The 22440-nt window shown below is 44.3% G+C and overlaps 1 protein-coding gene across 1 annotated transcript; it reads left to right on the top strand.

Annotated features, from left to right (window-relative positions):
• Positions 1-777: 777 nt before the first annotated feature.
• Positions 778-4642, top strand: LOC137353408 (small integral membrane protein 31-like; the record flags this gene model as incomplete). The annotated part of the gene is made up of 3 exons (XM_068019702.1): positions 778-841; positions 2086-2218; positions 4590-4642. Coding segments are annotated over exons 2-3 (165 nt in total), but the record flags the coding sequence as incomplete, so codon positions are not given.
• Between the last annotated feature and the right edge of the window lie 17798 nt (positions 4643-22440).

The following is a 22440-nucleotide window of genomic DNA, read 5'->3' as shown; positions in this document are numbered from 1 at the left end:
GCCAACAAGTAATTAGGCCTGCATGAAGTAGGTGTAGATGGGCCCGACAATACCATATCCTGATGGCAACCAACCTCAGAGAGATCGATTACCATTAAGGAGACAACAAATGGATGGTAAAGCTGCCAGCACTTCAAATGTTTTCCAATGAATACTGAGGTCAGACAGGCCTATATGCCTCTCTCCAATCTAATGGAGCTGCAAGGTGTCATTCTGAAGCCCCACTGCCCCTGTGAGATTGGATCAGAGCCAGGGCAATCAGACAGGTGAAAATCCCACCCCATGGCACTTCCAGCAGCAGAGCAGGGCTCCTGGAATTCTAGGCCCTGTTCTCAACCCAGTGATCATTGCCAGATAATGCACTGGTGGATGTTGGGTCAAGCTTGGCTGTGATGCCGCCCCGCCTCCATTAACAAATACCAAAGTTCACAGTTTAGAATTGTTAATGAATGATCCAGCTTCGTGAGGGATTGGAAATCTGCCGACACATCAGTGCTTTCGGCAAGGAGAGGAAAGAAAGTTTTGCTGCAAGAACATGCTGATGTACTTCACTTAAAGGATGGCTATTAATAATCATCAGTGCAGAACAGTCAAGAAAGCTAGTACCCAAGCAGCCTCATCAAATATCTCTGCTTTTCTCTGTAAGCAAGTTGCGGTAATGCAAAATGTGCAGTCTAGCTTCCCTTTTAACATATAAGGCAAATCCTCACCTTTCAGTCTGTTGTAAAGCTAATAATACTTAACAAAAAAATGCAACATTTGCATCAAATGCAAATGACACAGCTGAGGCTTCTAACTGGGAACTTCCTGTGAATCGAAAACCATTCCTTTTATCCACAAGGTATGTAGCACAACTAGTTTGTATACTGATCGATATCCACAGGCAGCAGCACAACCCATCAGTGTCCCAGGACTGAAGTCAGAAGAACATAAATCAGTTCCATCTTTTACTCAAAGTTTGCATTGGGTGAAAATAAAGTGTAAATCTGGCCCACTAAGATCCATGGTGTTGCATAGCAACAGCAAGAATTGTTGGAATGTGAACTCAATGACGATGTGAGATTGAATCAAATGAACTCTTTCCAACCTGATTAATAAAAAGTTACTATATTCATTAAGCTTGGCCTGCCCAGATCACACTATTTTCAAAATAACCAAAACACATGAGGGTCATAAAGGGAAGCTGAGGGTGGATAGGAATAATTAAGCTTTCCTAGACTGTGCTGAGTGAGCTGATCTAAGTTGGTGTTCTAGCTGAGCTAGTACTATTGATCTCAGGACCCTTACTTTAGGGAAGGGAAAATAATCAGGCAAGGTTCCTGCCACTGGTCACTCTCCAGAGCTCCATTTTGGAAAGTTCCTGTGTCTGGATACTGGATGGAGATGAGATTAAGCTCGGCCTGACACACTGTATAGTTGTATAGTCATCACTCACTGTTGATTGCCTTGCCTCAACCTACCTCTGCAAAATATTCCAGATTTACATCCCCTTCTATGTCCTCTGGTCCTCTGACTCTAGCCTTCTGTACACCATTTCTGCCCCCCACCCCCACTACCCACTGCCTCCTCTGCTCCACCAGCAGTGCCAAAGAGAGCAACCATCTTGGACCTAATCACTGAAATTCTCTCCTTCAGCCCTTCCACCTCATTACTTCAAATGTTTCCTGAAAACCCATTTCTTTGATCATCTCTCTTATGTTCCCCCACACCACCCCCACCTCCCTGCAACCCCCCACCCCCACCCCACCCCACCCCAACCCCTGCCCCTCCCAGCCACCCCACCTAGGCTCAGCATCAGAATTCACACTTTGTATCTTTTACATCACTAGACAGTATTTTATTACAAATAAAAATTGGAAATACAGTCTAACAAAATATTGCACCAGCACAGCTCCAACCTCAGTCCCATGGGGCAATGAAGTACAAACAGAAAAACAAGTTTGTTCACTGAAGCAATTAGCTTCTTACATGTTGGAGTCACAGTATATGTAGAAAGCAGTTCCCATGTTTCCTCCCATGCAGCTTGTGCTACGACGCGATAGCTTTTATTTCTAATACCATGCATTTTAAAAAAATTCCTTCTAGACTCTTGGGAACAATTAATACATGGAGCTGCCTTTCACAAACCTCGAAGTGGCTTTCATCCTGCTGGCTTTTGTGATTTTCTCTCTGTTTACTTTGATGTCAATCTACAGTAGCCCAGAGTTGGAAACTACAGGTACGTCTGTTTAGATATTTCACGAGCAGTAGTATGGTAATATTTTGGAAGTAAATACTTTGGAACCTGAACGTTTGTGTTAGTTGCTCACTAATGAGAGACCATTTCCAGGATGAGCCAGGTCCTTACAATGTAAAAACTGAAGAAACATTCAGGTGATCTTGTTTAAAAATGGTGTACAGTTCCTCTAGTGATTTAATGTGCTTACATGGAACAGGAAATCCCCAGATATCTCCCTCATTAGCTGATCCTGGAAGGAGTTGTAATATAGTACTACAATTGGCCCTCCTAGCTAAGAGTGGGGAAAATCATTCAAGGAGCTGGATTTTGTGCTGGAGGTGGGCTTCTGGTGCCAAGCTGAAAAGGTGGGGGATCCCTGCCTCTGCCTTTTCATACCCCTTGCAACCACTGCCCCCACCCCCCTCCCGCCACTGCCCCCAGAATGATCCTCTTGTGTTTTTAAATCAAAGTTTCAGGAGACAGGATCTCCATCCCTTGAAAGACAGGATCCCACATCCAAGAGCTGTTGGCCAATCAGAGGGCTGGCAGTTCAGCAGTATCAGCAGCGCCACCGGGAGCGGTGGCCACTGCTGGTACTGCAGAGGCCTCAGTCTCAGGCCCAGCACTGGAACCCTGGACCCAAGGTGAGCGAGGCAGGGTAATTGGGGCCCAACTGGAAAGCCCTGGTGAGGGGGAGATGGGGGGGGGGGGTGGTCGTGCAGTCCAGGGAGAAGGGTATGCCAGGGGGTAAAGTTGTTCCCGGTGGGGGTCCTCTGTGGGCCACAGATTGCCCACGAAGGAGGGATCCCCCACCTCAAGCCTGCAGGAAGAGCGCCTCATGTTGCATGGCAGAGGCAGCCTCTGCTGCTGGTAAGATCCCAACGGCAACAGGAAGGGGCCCTTAATTGGGCATTAATAGGCCACTTAAGGGCCTCAAATGGCCTCTGGGCAGGAAGGCCAACGTCGGCCTATTCCGCCCTGAAAAGATCGCTTGGCAATGGGGCGGTGACAGCCCCTATGCCCTTGCCTCCACTGCCACCCATCACGATACTCCATGCCCACCCCCCCTGCCTCTGACCTCACCTCAGGAGGCCACACAAAATCCAGCCCAGGGTTTCTGTTCCTGATTGCTATCTGATGAGCCCTACTGGAAATGTATGGGTGTGTGCCAAAGACTAGGACAAGTTTGGGCTCAGATGTCGTCCCTAGTTGTTGAATAGCCTGGCAACATTTAGGGCTGATTTTCCTGTTCCCCCTTTGTCAGGTGACAGGCCAGCAGAATGTACTCCGCTTGGAATGACCAACACTGCCTCCATTTTGAGTACAGCTCATTGTCAGGGCTAGGATATACCTCAGGTTCAGGCTCACCCTCTGGTAGAGCCTTGCACCCAGGGAAGGGGGCATATAAGCAATCATAAAGGCTAATGAGATATTGGCCTTTATCTCAAGGGGACTGGAATACAAAGGGTAGGAAGTTATGCTTCAGTTGTAAGAGCCTTGGTCAGATTCCATCTGATGTACTGCATTCAGATTTAAGGACTAGACCTCAGGAAGGAGATACTGGCCTTGGAAGAACATCCAGCACAGATTTTCCAGAATGATATTGGGGCTTGGGGGTTATATTATGAAGTCAGGTTGCTTAAACTTGTCTTATACTCCTTTGAGTATAGAACAGGGTTGTCTAACATATGGCTCACGGGCCAGGATCTGGCCCACCTAAGGTTTCCATCTGGCTTACGGATATATTTCAGAGATGAGAAATTTTCCATTGTCTTCTTCTTCCAGACAGTTTTTGAAAAAAAAAATCACAAGTTAGTTTCACAGCCAACAGGTGCTGGGAACAGCGGTTTACCAACTTCGGACAGATTCAGGGTTTTCCGGCGAGTTCCGACTTTTTTTAAAAGGCTGCCGGAAAACCCTGACTTTATCTGAAGATGGGAAACTGCTGTTCGCATTTCCAGCACCTGTCAGCTGTGAAACTGAATTGTGATTTAACAAAAAAATAACTCATCAATCACAAACCCAGATGGTGTTTCCAGTTGTACTCTTAAGTTGCTTTGCTGAGCGCTCCTGCTCCCTGCAACTATCAGACAGAGGGTGGGGGGAAACAGAGAGAGAGAGGCAGAAGAGAGGGGGAACAGAGAGAGAGAGGGGGAACAGAGAGAGAGAGGCAGAGAGAGAGAGAGGGGGAACAGATAGAGAGGGGGGAACAGAGAGAGAGATACAGGGGGAACAGAGAGACAGAGAGAGAGTGGGAACAGAGAGAGAGGCAGAGAGAGGGGGGGAACAACTAGACAGAGAGAGGGGGGAACAGAGAGAGAGGGGGGACAGACAGAGGGAGAGAGGGGAATAGAGAATGGGAGGGGAACAGAGAGAAAGCGGGACAGAAAGAGAGGGCGACAGAAAGAGAGAGAGAGGGGGGAACAGAGAGACAGGGGGACAGACAGAGAGAGATACAGAGAGAGAGAGAGGGAGAGAGAGTGATCAAGATCACTCCTGACAGATGGACATCTATCTGGAATACTCCGCATCACTACAGCAAGTGTGCGGGCAAACATTGACTACTTGTACAAGCAAATAAATGCTAGGTATCTCACTAGATCAGTGTCCAACATAGTGATGAGAAAGTAATTCAATAAATTAATCTTCTCATTTAAAGCTTCTTCACAAAAATGCACATTTATTATTGTTTTGATAAATAGCAAGATAAAATGTTAATGCCTTTATCTTTCCGAAATTGTCTCACCTGCTTCTATGTAAGACAAAAATTGTAATTTGTCCTTCCACGCGACAAGGTTGGACAACCCTGATATAGAAGGTGATCTAATAGAGTTGTTTAAAATGTGAAAAGGATTTGATAGGATAGATACAGCGAAACAATTTCCACTGGCATGGGAATCAAGAACAGGGGAACATAAAATTAGAGCTAGCCCATTCAGAAGTGAACTGAAGAAGCGTTTTTTCACACAAAGGGTAGTGGAAGTCTGGAATTCTCTCACCCAAAAGGCTAAGGATGCTTGGAAATTGGAGCTTTCAAAGATGAGATAGATAGAATTTTGCTAGGTAAGGGTACTGAGGGAAAAAGAGCAAAGGTGGGTAACTGGATTTGAGGTGTGGATCAATCATGATCTAATAAATGGGTTGAATGGCCTCCTCCTTTTCCTATAAATAGTTGTTGCCTTATGGACCTTCTGGCTGCTGTCAAAAAACAGGTCTGAAGATTATTGGGGAAGTAAAAGAAAGGTCTTGCTTACTTTTTTATGACCTCCCTTGCCTCGCTGCCTGATTCCATCCGAGGGAGACCATGTACAAGGTGCACCAACAAGCTCCCCTGGTGTCCCTCAAAATTTGTAACCTTCAAGTAATCCTCAAGAAAACTGAAGTGGGAGAGTGGGCAATAGCCTCCAGCTTCATTACCTTGCCTGTCCTTTACATGTGCCTATTGTTGGCTCACACTTGATGAATAGCCACATGACAAGATACCAGAGGGCATGTCTGTAACCTTACTCCAGCAAGTAGTTAACTCTTATAGGAGAGGAGGGAACAAACCTTGCACAAAAATTGACAAAAAAATGAAACTTTTTGTTTGTTATTCTTTGCCTCCTGTTAACACCTTTTGTCACGCTTGGCAGTTTTTCCCCATTATAATTCACTGTGTCGATATTTATGGAATCTACCTGTTTTAAGTTGAAATGCTGCAATTACACCCTCCCACCAGCTCCTCAGATGACACTGCAGCAAAACCTCTTTACGCCAACCAAACACTACGGCTGCAAAATTTGGCATTGTAGCGCCAGTAATTTCGGTGCTATGGGTGCTAGTTTAGATGAAAAGTGGCGTCAGTTCCAGTGCTGAATGTGCCGAACACCATGTTGTTGAGGGCAATATGTGATAAGTGTTACGTGCGTGTGCTGGAAGCATGCAGAGTAGGCTGATTGTGACGTCAGTCAGTGTTAAGCGCTGATTTGCTTCCCAACCTGCCATTTTGGAACTCGCCACTTCTTTTAGCATCATCTCTGAAATACACAAAGCTGAACATGCGTTCAGAGGCTTAAGGTCCCCCCACCACCCACCAGTGCTATTTAAAGGCATCCATCCTACTTGCAGGTTATTTGCTTATTACTATCTACTGGCTCCTGCTGAGTTTGTGGAAACACTGGGCTGAAATTTTACTCTTGCTGCTGAAATCAGCAATGGGCAAAAACAATGGCAGCCCTCTGTGCAGTTGATTTACAACCACGCCCAATCATGCTGGTGAATATCCTCTATCCTGGCAGCAGTTATGATTCATTCAACTTGTGCCAATCCACTGTGCCTGCAATCTTCCAGTCATCACAGCAAACTAGAGGGTGTTGCTTGGTGACAAGGGCTAACCACTCTAAACCTGGCTGATTATTGCCCTCTGCAACCCCACCACACGTACATTCCCTTAGTGCCTGTCCTGCGGCTGCCTTTCCCTGTCCTGATGCTCCTACGCAGTGCTACCCCAGTGGCTGCAGCATGGTTGATGGAAGGCTGCTGACATTCACTGGGCGAGACTGGCTTTGCCTGATGCCCTTGAACAGCTCTGGGCGTTGAGGGCCTGACTTCGGACTGCACCTCCTCGGCATGGGTGGCAGCAGTCTGGGCTGGTTGGCTGAAAGGCATCAGTGAGGGCACTGGTTGTGCGGCAGTGGTGGGGGCACAAATCCTGTCATCCTGAGAGAGAACAGCAGGCTCGCACTCCACAGAGTCAGTGCCAGTCCCCCGAGGCAGCACCTCAGCTACCCTAATAATCTGCTGGATGACAGATTGCTGGAATGCTGTGAGAGCCTGCAAACCCCTTTGAGCAATGGTATCTATAGCCATGATGGCAGCAGTCTGAGCTTGCGTGGCAACAAGCATAGATTTCATGACCTCATTCTGACCTTCCACTGCAGCACTCAGATGTTGGGTAGCTTTTACTTGTGCTACAATGGAAGCTGAGACATCCGTCATAAGATGCTGCATCACGGCTGGGTCTGCAAGTGCTCTTATGGAGTCGGCCACCACTTCCATGGTGAAAAGGATGGTCTCCAAGCTCTGCACAATGCCCTGTACTAAGTTGGAGCCATGCTGCTTGACAGTAATAACAGGCTCTGTGACATGACAGGCCTGCCAAAGCACCAAGCTTCTCTGTGTGCATGCCCATTAGCAATTTTCTTTACTCCGCCCTATCGAAGTCCTCGTTTTAATCTTCTTCAACTGAACCTGTGTGTGGCCTCGCCCTCTGGGGAGTTGGCACTTGTGTGATCCTTTCCCCCTGGCTTGGCTGCATCCCACTCATGCCTGGTGACTCATCATGTGCAGATCTTGCCTCTATACTACACTCTAAAGTGCATGCAGTGCCAGTATCTGAGCTTGTGGCTGTGAGTGTCAGATCAAGTGATGGTGTTTCTTCCTCCTCAATCTGCTCTCCCTTGAGGCCTTCAATCTCAAGTACCACTGGCTGGCCAGATAGTAGTTCTTGCGTATCTGAAAGCATAAATGCACAATGGTAGGGTTGGGGTAAAGGAAGGGGATTGTGGGGGCGGGGAGTGAGACGTGCGCGGTTTATACCATCTGCAGCTTGTACACCACAGCAGACTGCGACATGGGGTGAAATGGGATTTGAGAAGGTGCATTAGGCAGGAATATACCATCATATTCAGTGATTTCAGCCATGGCCTCAGTGACAGCCAGTCCAAGTATTCCTGGCACTGTCTCCTCCATAGGGTCAGCACATGCAGCCGTGCCTGTCTCCTCCAGTTAGTTACAGCTGCTGTCTATTCTTGGCCACCTTTCCCCGCAAAAGAGAGGGAAGTGTGTTAGTGCATATGGTGCAATGTGTTTGGGTGATGTGCCTACCACAGTTGAATAACTGGCAGTATGTGCAAGCTGTGAGACGTGTGTGCATGGCTTCCAGCAGTGCTAAGTGTGTGATGGTGAGATGAAGCATATGAATACGAAGTTGGAGTTGTGGTTGATATAAATTGTTGGTAGATGAATGAAGGGGGAGTGGTGAATGGAGCAGTGTGAGAGGTTATTGATGCAGTTGGTAGGATATGGCATGTAAGGATGCATTCACTGATTTTGACCATTCAAGTTAGTCTTGCAGCACTGTAACCAGGTTCTCGGGTCTAGACTGGTGGCATTGATTGCTCCCACTGCCTCCTGAGCACTTGGCTGAAGGGCCTTCCGGTCCCTTGAGAGAAGAGAATCTCTCTCCTCTGGTCCAGCTAGAGTACCAGTGACTCCAGGGTGGGGTCCAGGGTATGCTTTCTGGCCTGTTGCGTCATTTCTGTTCCTTCCTCCAGGTCTTTAAATTCTCCAATTAATAAAACATGACCAGTCTGACTTTAGTGCAGCCTAGCTTTACGTGTTGCTAGCCTCACACAAAATTGGCCCCATTGCTAAGGCTCACTCAGCAGCTGTTCAGCACTGGGCTGCAGCACAAAGTTTGCTTGCTGCCTGTATCACTTAGAATGGCATGGGTTAATCATGCATCTCAATCCTGCGCCTGATTTCAGGGGCTATCCAATTTAGCACCCGACTTCTCCACTTCTCTAATTGTTGTAAATGTTGCTATTTAACTATAAATAATAATGTACAATAAAATATTATGTAACAAAAAGGATAGACTGTATATCTTTAAAATGGGGACTAAATTACATCGTGGTGTCAGGTGCTGCTCAGTCGCAGCCCTCTTGCCTCTGAGTTAGATGGTTGTTGCTTCAAGTCCCATGCCAGAGACTTAAGCTTAAAATCTCGGCTGACCCTCCAGTGTAGTACAGAGGGAGTCCTGCACTGTCAGACGTATCGTCTTTCAGATGAGATGTTAATCTGAAGCTCAGTCTGCCCTCTTAGATGGACATAAAAGATACCATGACACTATTTTGATGAAGAGCAGAGGAGTTCTCCCCAGCGTCTTGGTCAATATTTATTCCTCAACAAACATCACTTAACAGATTATCCGGTCATTATTACTTGCAGTTTGTGGGACCTTGCTGTGTGCAAATTGGCTGCTGCATTTCCGGTAGTTCACTAGTGACTACACTTCAAAAGTACTTCATTGGCTGTAAAGCACTTTGGGACATCCTATGACCATGAAAGGTGTTATATAAATGCAAGATATTTTTTCTTCTTTCCTTACATCTTTGTAACCTGGTCCAATTATTCTCTGCCAGCCAATGTCACTTAACATGAATATTACACCTGGTCTTAATCCCCGCTTGCAATGTCACAGGAGATTGACTAGTTCTTTATTATAAATCAGATATATGGCGCACACTTCCTATCAAGAAACCTTGCCCTGATTTTTGAGCAATATTTTTAGATCAACATTTACAATGTTAAATGGTGCATATAACATTTATAAGGGCATTTTTTGCTGTATTAGCAATGGTGTGTCACAAGTTGGTGCCAGGCCTCCGTCCAGTTGATGACACCCTTGCACTTCCTGTTTCCGTTTCTCAACTGCTTACCCTTTACTGGCCACACCTCTGAATCTCCTCCGTCCTGCTTCAGATTCTGCCTATCTGCTTTAGAAGTTTGCTGTAAACCTAAACATTTACTATAAAATGTTGGCATTTATTAGAATTTTTTTCAATTCAAGTTTGCTTAAAGTTCTGCTTAAAGTTCCTGCCAGTTTGTGGCCTGCCCTAATTTTTATGTTTCCTATAGATCTTTGATCCAGGCCACCCCTGGAATTTTACTTTTCGGTCTTGCTCTAATCTCTTATTGTTCCTTCAGGCCTTGTGCTGTGGGCCCAATCTCATATTTTGCTGCTCTCTTTTGGTCTTGCATCTCAGCCTCACCTCTATCCCCACTCCAACATTTTATTGCACCCCAGTCCTGTTCTATGGCTCCATCTAGCCTGAACACCTACACTGTCTAGCAGTGCTGCTTCATGTATTTCATTTCTCAATGGCAATTAGGGATGGGCAACAAATGCAGGCCTTGCTCATATCCCATGAACAAAGAAAAAAATTATTACAAAATAATGTTCTACTGCCCTCTTCCTGCAGTTCTGAAGTTCAATAGCTCCAATAATCCTGCTGAGTTCCTCTGCAGACTCCAATCAATGATTCTCGGTGCTGTGCTGACAAGGTGCCTTCTCGCTGCCAGGGTACAGTTCCAGGGAGCAGGATTTTCAGAACGGAGGTGAATGGGGTCCGAAAATACCGGTACTGGCTGGTGTGCCTGTTTCCCAACCCTGTCATTTTTGCAGAGGCGGGTTCGGGGCCAGCAGGGCTACCCACCCCCATGAGGCAAGTATCCGATTAGACGCATTAAGAGCCTTGTTAACAGCAATTAAAGAAGGCTGACTGGAATTTTCCCAAACTGTGGGGGCAGTTTAACTGCCTGGAGGTGGGCACCCAATGGCAGGCTGGCAGGCCAGCGCTCCAGGCAGGCCTAGAGGTCCTCCCTGCCTGCCTGGGTGTGAGAACAGCCACATGCAGCCCTGTAGAGGGATTCCACCTCCCCCCCCCCCCACCCCACCAAAAAAAAAACAGTGGTGGCCTGGCTGCCTAAACCAATTTTAATTGAAATATCCAAAAAATTGTTCAGAGGGTGCCTCCATTTTGAAGTACCTTCTCTGTTACTTACCTGCTATCACAGCCTGCTGCTCCTCTGAAGCTGGAAGGCCTATCATTGGTCCTCCAGCTTCGAAATCCTGCCCACCACCCTTAATTGGACAGGGAACCTGTCCCATTCAATTAAGGGGGCGCCTCTGTGAAAATCCCAATGAGTGACTGTTTTCCCTGGGGCAGGTTCAGGACCTGGAACCAGTCCCGACTTCTGTTTCCTGCCCCCGTAGGGAAAACCCAGTTCTGAGTATCGTCAGACCACGTAGGCATCACAATTGAGCCAAACGCATTCCTTACCCAACAACCAATGCCTTCACTTACACTGTGTAATTCACCAGATGACAATCGGAACCAGGTTCCACACTGGCAGTTCGCATTCAAAAAAATCAGCCTTTGGGTTTCCGCAGAAACAGGCTATCAATATTGTGGCTCAAAGACTACAAAGTGTCATGAATGAAGCAGAGGTCTGAAGATTTGTATTTTAAAAGAATGGGATGCTTTCAAACAGTATGGCTCATGTAGGAACACGACCATTCCCAATGCTGCCTGTATCTAGCATCTGCACATGGTCCCTTTCCAGCAGGGGTAACTGTATTATGTTCAAGGACGCTGGCTGATGTTATCACTCACTAGCTCAGGTGAACTGTAGTGCTCCTACCACTGGCCCAGTTAACTCAACACAGACCAGAGATCAAACCTGGGCTCTGCTCTCCTAATGGCTCAGATGAAGCTAAGGTTGAGCATCTACATTAGACAGATCAGGAAGGTTCCAGCTTCAATCACCGGCTTGTGCTGATTTAGCAAATATCAGCCAGTGTGGATGCATGCTACAATTACCTAGGTAAAAAGGGAAATATCAATCAGAGTTCCTACTTCTGATCACTGTCAAGTCATCCTTGTTGGATGTGAGTGTCTGTAGACATCAAAGGGTAGATTTTCTAAGTCTTTGCCTGGGTGAGATAACTAGTCCGTAGACGTGCTGGCAACAATTTTCCATCCGTTGAATTCAGCAGAATAAAATTCTGGCCAGCATGGTCACAATTATTGAGTCTGGACCAAGTACCTGGCTCCAGCCAAGGACCTGGAAAATTTACTTTCAGGTGAGAACATTGGTGACCCTGTAGTTGAATAACCTTCCAAAACTCACCATGGGGGTTCACACATGAACAATAACCACTGGAGTCATGTACCAGAGGGTGTTTGATGCCATTACCTCAGCTAACTCACCATGGACCAGGGATCAAACCAACAAGGGATCAATGCCTTTAGATAAAGAAAAATGGAAAAGAGATAAATTTGTCAGAAAAGGAGGAAAATGCTGTTTGTTGCAATTCAGTATTGAATTAGGCACTCCATTTATCACCTCAGCTTTTGGGAGAGCTTACTAACCTGAATAATAAAGAAATTCAGGCTTTGTAACTAAACCCAGCAAGAAAATCAACTGAATTACTGTCTTGAATGTAACCTTATTAATTTCAAGATCAGGCCAGCACCATGACTTACTGCACCATTGATGCTCACATGATTAAAAATCTAAGCATGGGATTGATGTCCAAAGTGCTGTATAATGACAAGGTTAAGCACCTTTGGAGTTATGTGTTCTTCTTTGGATTAAAATTGCCATTAGACAGGTGCAGTCTGATCTAGTTACTACATTATTTTTCTAATACATGGGATTCTTTAATGTGATCAATTTTGTTTTAAGCGGTTGCATTCTCTGTGCCAGAGCTTATAAAATGTCCTTTCCAAACTGTGCTGCTTTAAAACCATCTCCAACTATCATGTAATGAATGCTCTTAGATAGTACAAGGGACACTTATCTCTACAAACTGAAGTAATAAGAGCCAAATATGTCCTTGAATTGCCCTTCGAGGTCACTGTTGTTTTTCTGAAGTATCTGTTCTGTTTGTTAATTCCTTCCAGTTCTAACTTTTAAATTCAAAATCTTACTTTGGCCTGGTTATATCCTATGTAGAACACCATTTGTGTACATTTACTTTAGCCTGTAATTATTCTCCTGGAATGTTTTGCTAGATATCTTGTGCATTCAGGGGAAATGACGCTGATAATCAAAGGTTATTTCATTGAAAGGTGACTTTACCAAATATTGACATACCTTTCTAAAATGCATTGAACTGGCAAACAAACACTTTAATGATCAGTTTTTAGAGACTGTTGTAACCAGACAGCTGGGCAAACCTATGACATATTACTTCATACAGCTATTTGTAGATATGCCACATATCAGTATTTTACAGATACTGGGCTGTACATTTATGGACTCCATAAACCGACATTCAGGTCCCATAATATTTGGCACAGCCCTTCAAATTTCCACATAAATGCAGCCACCTATAATGTATCACACTGACAAAGGAATATCCAAATAAAATTAAACTCAAAGCATGTTTAAATTTCCAGAGACAAAGACGACATAAGCAATGCTGTGATACATGTACTTTTACCTTCCTTATTACTGCCAAAAGTGTTCTGTAAGCAAGCTGCCTCATATCCCTTCATGTAAAAGAAAAAGAAGGGAAATAATTTACTTATTTCTTGCAAAGTTTTCTTTATCTTTTCAACATAATATGTCAATACATTAACAAATCACTGTTGCATTTACTAGTTAGTTGCACAGAAGCTGGATGTCTGGCCTACTTTGTCTCATGTTGTAGATAGACAGCCCATTATTTACAGCCAGATGGAGCATTTCAATAAGTTGCAAATAGAATTTGCAGCATAGAAATAGGACACTTAGTCCACTGGTCTATGTTGACATTTATGCTCCACAGGAACCTCCTCCCAACTCTCTTCATCTTACCCTATCAGCATATCCTTCTACTCCTTTCTCCCTTGTTTACTTATCTAGCTTCCATGGGAAAGGCTTCCTCTGCTATGTCCAGACTGGCCAAGAGAGTGTGGGAAAATGGCGCACTGACACAGAACACAAAAGTCCAAGTGTATCAAGCATGTGTCCTCAGTACCTTGCTCTACGGCAGCGAGGCATGGACAACGTATGTCAGCCAAGAGCGACGTCTCAATTCATTCCATCTTCGCTGCCTCCGGAGAATCCTTGGCATCAGGTGGCAGGACCGTATCTCCAACACAGAAGTCCTCGAGGCGGCCAACATACCCAGCATATACACCTTACTATGCCAGCGGCGCCTGAGATGGCTTGGCCATGTGAGCCGCATGGAAGATGGCAGAATCCCCAAGGACACATTGTACAGCGAGCTCGTCACTGGTACCAGACCCACCGGCTGTCCATATCTCCGCTTTAAAGACGTCTGCAAACGCGACATGAAGTCCTGTGACATTGATCACAAGTCGTGGGAGTCAGTTGCCAGTGATCATCAGAGCTGGCGGGCAACCATAAAGGTGGGGCTAAAGCATGGCGAGTCGAAGAGACTTAGCAGTTGGCAGGAAAAAAGACAGAAGCTCAAGGGGAGAGCCAACTGTGGAACAGCCCCAACAACCAATTTTATCTGCAGCACCTGTGGAAGAGTCTGTCACTCTAGAATTGGTCTTTATAGCCACTCCAGGCACTGCTGCACAAACCACTGACCACCTCCAGGCGCTTACCCATTGTCTCCCGAGACAAGGAGGCCAAAGAAGAAGATGAAGATGACTTATCTAGCTTCCCTGTAAATGTATCTACACTATTTGCCTCAACTACTCCTTATGGTAATGAGTTCCACATTCTTTAAACTCTTTGGATAAACAAGATTCTCCTGAATTCCATATTAGATTAATTTTATTTAGAGATGCAGCACTGAAACAGGCCTTTTGGCTCACCGAGTCTGTGCTGACCATCAACCACCCATTGATACTAATCCTACATTAATCCCATATTCCTACCACATCCCCTCAATTCCCCTACCACTTACCTACACCTAGGGGCAATTTATAATTGCCAGTTTACCTATCAACCTGCAAGTCTTTGGCTATGGGAGGAAACCGGAGCACCCGGCCGAATCCCACACGGTCACAGGGAGAACTTGCAAACTCCGCACAGGCAGAACCCATAATTGAACCCAGGTCGCTGGAGCTGTGAGGCTGCAGTGCTAACCACTGCACCACTGTGCTGCCCAATTGGTGCCTGTCCTATTTATGGCATTTAGTTTTGGTCTCCCCACGAGTAGAGGCATCTTCTCCATTGAAACTCAAATAGCTAAGCAGTGAAGGTAAAATATAGGAGCACAGTCTTTATCTACTTACAAGCTTTTATTTACAGAGACACTTACTCAACAACCTCCTCTTTCAGTCTGTTCCCATATATATATGACACAGGTGAGTTCTCAAGTATTGTCCACCACCTGATTACAATTAACATTATCTACATCTACTCTATCAAAGCCCTTCATAATTTTAGAGACATCTGTGAGGTTACTCCTCAGTCTTCTTTTATCTAGAGAAATGAGCCCCACCCCAGACAGCCTTTCCTGGTAGGCATATCCTCTCATATCCTCCTTATAAATCTTTTTTTCATCTTCTTCAGTGCGTCATATATCCTTTATATAATATGGAGACCAGAACTGTGCATAGTACAGACCACACAGTAGAGTGTGGTCGAACAAAGTTTAACATAACTTCTCTGCTTTTGAATTATATTTCTTTAGAAATGAAACCCCATACTTCGTTTGCTTTTTTTTAAAATGACCTGAATAATCTCTGCCGCTTTTAGTGATTTGTGTATCTGTATTCCTAGATCCTTTTGATCCTCTACCCCATTTAGTTTTTTTTATCCAAGCAGTATGTGGCCTCCTTATTCTCCACCAAAATGTAACACCTCATACTTATCTATTTAATAAGATATCAATATATTATTTACTGAGAAATTGCTGAAGAAAAAATCGCAACTCTTTCAAAGGTAATGCTTTTTAGTACACAAAATCAACTTGCTTCCAGTTTAGTGAAAGAATGTGCATTTGTACTGTACATTAGAAATATTCATGAATTTGTTTTTGAAGTGCAGTCATTATTGTTTTGTAGGCAAATAAATAACTAAAATATTCAAACCCAAGGTTACAAGAATATATTCCAATAACTCACGCGAGGATTATCCTGATTGTCCTTGTGTCTTAAGTTTATGATTGACGGAAAGCCAGGAAAAATGGCATAAACAGCTAGGGTTTCTGCTGCATTTCTGCCAAAGTTACAGTAGACGATTGGGAATTCACTGTGGAAATTCAACCCCATAATGTTTGTGAGGTGCAGTGGCAGTAGGCAGGTTGTTAACTCCATTTCACTGAGTAATTGGAAGACATGATTTCCCAAACTCCAAAGATAACAACTGAATTGGAAATTACTTGTATAAGGAATATGCTCTCACTGAAAGACCTGAGAAAATATGATTTTTCAATCAACGATGTGTAGGTATGAAATAATGTAGAACAGCCTACTGATCCAGACTGGTACTCTTTATGTGAGTCAGAAGTTTGTGTGTTGAGCACTTGATCCAGATTAACATTTCAGTATTACGCTGAGGGAGTGTCGCATTGTCTTTCAGACGAGATGTTAAACCAAGAGCCTGTTTGGGTGAATGAAAAGATCCCAAGACCAGGTGTTCTTTCAGTGTCTTAGTGTGTATTTTTCTCTCAACTAACACCATCAAAAAGCAGATTAACTGGTCACTCATGCCATTTGCTGATCATGGGACTTTGTGCAGATTGCACTTCAAAACTAATTTATGAGTTGTGCAGCACTTTGGGTTGTCCTTAGGATGTGAAAAGGCACTTATAAAAATGTAACTTCGTTTATTTCTTATTGATGACGTTTCATCAGAACTGGGAAAAGTTAGTATTGTAATAGGTTGTAAGCAAGTTATAGGGGCGAGGGTGGAAAAAGAACGAAAGGGAAGGTCTGTGATAGGGTGGAAGACAGGAGAGACTGACTGACAAAAGACCAAATGCAGATTGGGTGACTGCTTTGTGGAACATGTCTGTTCAGTCTGCAAGCATGACCTCGACCTTTCTGTGGTGGCCTGTCATTTTTTACTCTTTTACATTTTTATTTAAAAATATTTAAAAAAACAAATTCAGCAGCCAGGCCACCACTGTAGGGCAAGGACGGGAATCCCTCTACAGGACAACCCATGGCAGCTCTCACACCCAGGCAGGCAGGCAGGGAGGGCCGCTTGGCCTCTCTAGAACACTGGCTCCCTGTGCCCACTTCTAGCACCTAGACTGGCCCCCACTGATGGGGAAACCTGAAGGCTGTCTGGAAAATTCCAGTTGGCCTCCTTTAATTGCTATTAACAAGGCTCTTAATCAGCTATCTGCCTTGTGGGGGTGGGTAGCCATGCTGGTCCTGATCCTGCCTCTACAAGAATGGCCCAGAGGCGGGATGGACCTGGGGAACCACCACGCTGGCCGGTGGGGCTAATTTCTGGGCCCACCCACCTCCAATCCTGGCTCCTGTGCAGGCTGAAAATCCTGCCTATTAACTTGGGTTTCTCTCTCCACAGATGCTGCCAGACCTGTTGCATATTTCCATCATTTTCTGTTCTTATTTCAGATTTCGAGCATCTGTAGCATTTTGCTTTTGCTTATTTCTTAATGCACTTACGAATGACTAAGTTTTTTGAATACATTTGCCATATTTCTAAGCTGAATATTCAGGTCTGTCACTTGAATTTAGCTGTTACACTGGATTTATTGCTGATCATTTTATTGAAAAGTTTCCCGTGGTCACTATTATCCCGAATAGTCCAGCCTCTAGTTCTGTTCCAAATTGAACAATGAGAAGGTACAGGACCAGAAAAGATATTTTTCTCAATCTGACTGGCCCAGAGTTCAATAGCATAATCTCTATATCATTTAATTGAACACTTGGCCAACCTCATATTATTATTAACTTAACTCTCGTTCAAACATTTACCACCTACTGTGTGAAATACTTATATCTGATTTTCCCATTTACCTTCTCTCTTCTGACCGTCATCTGATATTCTTCCTGGTTATTCTCACCGTTATCAGTTTCTCAAGTTTAAAGTTGTCCATAAACCTAAGGATCTTGAAAACATCAATAACATCCCTTCTCAGTATTCTCCAGAGTAAATAAACTCAACGGACTGGATTTTAAAGCCCCTCTGTTGTCGGGAACGGTGGTGGTGGGGGGGGGGGTAATGAAGATTGGTGTGGAGGAGGCTCGCCACCGACCCTGACGGCAGCACACCCCGTGCTGATCTCGGCAATGGCGGTGGTGACCCCGCGTGGCGGCCGCCCCGCCACTCGGCAACTGGACCCCCATTTCAATATGTAAATTAATTTACATACCTGATTTAATGAGAGTCCCGTCACCGCCTTAATCACTGCACTGATCTTCATTTGGGCGGCCGACAATACCGTGCCTTCGAATCCCCGTTTGGGGAAATGTGGCGCGACACCTGTGGGGAGTATGGGGAAGAGGATTTTTTTCTCTGTGCGGGAGTGGGGGAGTGGGGTAACAACGATGCAGATTGGTTGGGGGGTGATGAGAGAGGGTAAAGGGCAACATTGCCAAACTTTGGGGGATGGGGAAGGTCAATTTCACAATATTTGAATTCCGGGGGTTGGGGGGGTGAAGGGCGCAAATGTCTGGGAATGCCACTGGGGGTGGGGGAGGGGGGGGAAATGCATTTAAAGGTCATTTAATTGTGTTTTGTGGAAATCTACCTGGCCCTTTAATTTTTAAATGACAGTTAAGGACTGTAAGCCCTTTAAAAATGGCACTGGCCCCTGCGCATTGGCCCTGGACGTCACGTCCCCTCCATGTCATCGTGGGGGGCGGGGGGGGAGGGGAGGGGTGCCATGGCCATGCAAATGAGCTGCCACGTTTGAAATTGCGGCGGCTCCGTGACACAGCAGCTGTGCGGGTGGGCTGCATTTTTTTACATCCGCTGCCTACTTCAGTGGCAGGCTCTTAAAATGCAGCCCAACTCTGTTGTCACTTTGTAGCTCAGGTAGCTGATGCCTGATAACAGACAGTCAGCCCTGTGCTGCATCTTTGCCACTGTCATTGTGTCCTTCCTGTAACTTGGCAACTAGAATGGAGCACAGTATTCCAGATGGAAATAAACAATGCCCTGTATAAGCTCAACATCACATCCTGTGATTTGTATTCTCAGCTGAAACTCTTATTGGCATCATTTACCACTATGCAGGCAGTTTCAATAATCTGCACACTAACATCTCTAAAATCAATTCCTAAGTTGGGTCCTGTATTAACACCATTTAATTTAGAGTTCCAATGTTTATTCTCCTTCACTGATCTGATCACTTTGCATTATTCACATTCATTTTCATTTCCCATTTCTCAGCCTAACATTCCGAATCTATCTAGATCCTACTCCATTTGATCAGCCTGCTCCTGATTGTTTGCAGCTATACCCCAGTCCCCATCTTGATATTCTCAGTGAATTTTGACTGTTCTGTTACTAAACCCACTTCAAAATTATTGACGTACAACATAAATAGCAATGGTCTCACAATTGGCCCATGGGACAACGCATGACTTATTTCCTGCCACTCCAATGCAGCTCCATGTATGACCACCCTCCATTTCCTTTGAGGCAACCATTTTCCAATTTATTTTAATAATCGTCCACCTACTCTATGTTTTTCTACTTTGTAGACCAATCCCGTATGTGGGTCTGTATCAAACTCTTTCTGAATTATGTTAAAGAATTGAAATCAATCAAAGAACAGAAAACACTCCAACACACCCTGACACAGGCCAACCTGAATGAGAAAAATATCTACAATATGTACTTGGTTATATTTTCTGTATGATTGCAGGAGGAGCAGCAACATTCCTGAAACTGGATTTCGTGTACATGTGGATATGTTGAGCAGGACAACAGTAAAGCACCTGATTGAAATTTATCACTTTTCCTTCTTTAGAAGCAGATGAAGAAACGAAAGAAGAAGATTGCCAGAAAAATAAGAAGGAAAAGAACAAACCAAAGGTGAAAGCAACGCTACCTGATTCCAGTGCATCCCAAACAGTTGACTAAAAACTAGTCACTCATTGTCCATATTGGGTATCAGGAATGCATTCTGCATATATTTCAGAGCAACTTAGCTAAACCACGAGAAGAAGTGAGGATGAAATTGTTCTCGTGTTGTGATTGCTGGCTGTGTGGAAGTCAGGCCATGCAAAAACAGTGATGTGTAAATGTCTTACGGATGGTACACTCTGGCATTTATATCTTCTTACGTTTATGTGACTACATAACTGTAAACTGAAAGATTTCTAATTCACTGTGGAACACACCAGCAGAAATGGGCGTTGCATTACTCTGGATAGGAAATATATGCTATTTTCAAGTTGTGCAAATGAGACAATTTTGAGGCACTTTCTTTCATAATCTTCAACAGGATTGAATCCAATAATGCTAATTCTGGGTGAATTCTAAAAGCATCATCACAGTCTTCCAACCAGCTTCCGATTGCATTACTGTATGTAAAACATTTTTGGACTGTGCCTGTACTGATGTCCTGGAGTTAGGCATTCCTGTGAAGATCAGACAAAAAAGGATCTCTGCAAACAACAGTGGTAATTTAAGCATTACACCTTTATTTTACTGAAATACTAGTTGGGTTTCTCAATAAGGCTACTGGATAACCATGCAAACTGATAGAGAAAATGTCCTCATCATTGGGTAAAATGTTATCTATTGACCAATGAAAAGGCTCTGGATGATCAAAAGAAAGCACCATCATGGAGAAGGCCTACCAAATATTTTCTATTCACTGGATCTTTGGACCAAACTGTGGCTGACAATTGGTGAGTTTGGAAAATTGGGAGTACGCGATGACGATCACTGAAGAACTCTGATAATACCTGAGAGGACTGTAAACGTCATGGCATAACTTTTCAAAATCAGGGTAATTATTAAAGTGCCCGCCAAATAGGCTGCATGGATGCAAAATAAAGTCAGATCCTACTCCAAAGTGGTACTGAACAAATTGTTGGAGCTGCGGGCTGGCAAGTCCCTGGATCCTGATGGACTTCATCCTAGGTTGTTAAAAGAAGTGGTTAGTGAGATAGTTGATGCATTAGTTTTAATTTTCCAAAATTCCCTAGATTCGGGGAAGGTTCTGTTAGATTGGAAAATAGCGAATGTAACTCCTTTATTCAAAAATGGAGGGAGACAGAAAGCGGGAAACCACAGGCCAGTTAGCTTAACATCTGTCTTAGGGAAGATGTTAGAAACTATTATTAAAGACGTTATAGCAGGGCATTTAGAAAAATTTAAGGTAATCAGATAGAGTTAACATGGTTTTGTGAAAGGGAAATCACGTTTAACCAATTTATTGCAGTTCTTTGAGGGAGTTACATGTGCTGTGGATAAAGGGGAACCAGTGGATGTATTGTACTTAGATTTCCAGAAGGCATTTGATAAGGTGGCACATAAAGGTTATTGCAGAAAATAGAAGCTCATGGTGCAGGGGGTAACATATAGGCATGGATAGAAGATTGGCTAGCTAACAAGAAACAGAGAGTAGGCATAAATGGGTCATTTTCTCGTGGGCAAGATGCAATGAGTGGTGTGCCACAGGGATCAGTGCTGGGGCCTCAACTTTTTACAATTTATATAAATGACTTAGATGAAGGGACCAAAGGTATGGTTGCTAAATTTGCTGACGACACAAAGATAGATAGGAAAATAACTTGTGAAGAGGACATAATGGGCTACAAAGGAACATAGATAGATTAAGTGAGTAGGCAAAGACCTGGCAAATGGAGCATACTGTGGGAAAGTGGGAAATTATCCACTTTGGCAGGAAGAATAAAAAAGAAGCATATTATTTAAATGGTGAGAGATTGCAGAGCTCTGCGATGCAGAGGGATCTGGGTGTCCTAGTGCAAAAGGTTCGTATGCAGGTACAGCACGTAATTAGAAAAGCTAATAGAATGTTATCATTTATTGCGTGGGGAATTGAATACAAAAGTAGGGAGGTTATACTTCAGCTATACAGGGCATTAGTGAGACCTCATCTGGAGTACTGTGTACAGTACTGGTCTCCTTATTTAAGGATGTAAATGCATTGGAGGCAGTACAGAGAAGGTTTACTGGACTAATACCTGGAACAGGCAGGCTGTCTTATGAGGAAAGGTTGGACACGCTAGGCTTGTATCTGCTGGAATTTAGAAGAGTAAGAGGTGACTTGATTGAAACACATTAGATCCTGAGGGGTCTTGACAGGATGGATGTGGAAAGGATGTTTCCCCTTGTGGGAGAATCTAGAACTAGGGGTCACTGTTTAAAAATAAGGGGTTGCCCATTTAAGACAGAGATGAGGAGAAATCTTTTCTTTCAGAGGGTCGTGAGTCTTTGGAATTCTCTTCCTCAAAAGGCAGTGGAAGCAGAGTCTTTGAATATTTTTAAGGCAGAGGTAGATAGATTCTTGATAAGCAACAGGGTGGAAGGTTATCAGGGGTAGGTGGAAATGTGGAGAAATCAATTCAGCCATGATCTTATTGAATGGCGGAGCAGACTTGAGGGGCTGAGTGACCTACTCCTGCTCCTAATTCATATGTTCGGATGTTCGTAGTGGGAATTCCAGGTACACCAATATCTATTTATATATTGACCTGGATTTTTCTTTGAGAATAATGGTGAGGCTAACAGCGCTCACCGTTAATATG

The sequence above is a fragment of the Heterodontus francisci genome, chromosome 1 (genome assembly GCF_036365525.1).
Source record: "Heterodontus francisci isolate sHetFra1 chromosome 1, sHetFra1.hap1, whole genome shotgun sequence".
Lineage (NCBI taxonomy): Eukaryota > Metazoa > Chordata > Chondrichthyes > Heterodontiformes > Heterodontidae > Heterodontus > Heterodontus francisci.
Note: the sequence above shows the minus strand (reverse complement) of the source record. Positions and strands in the feature narration are given on the sequence as shown.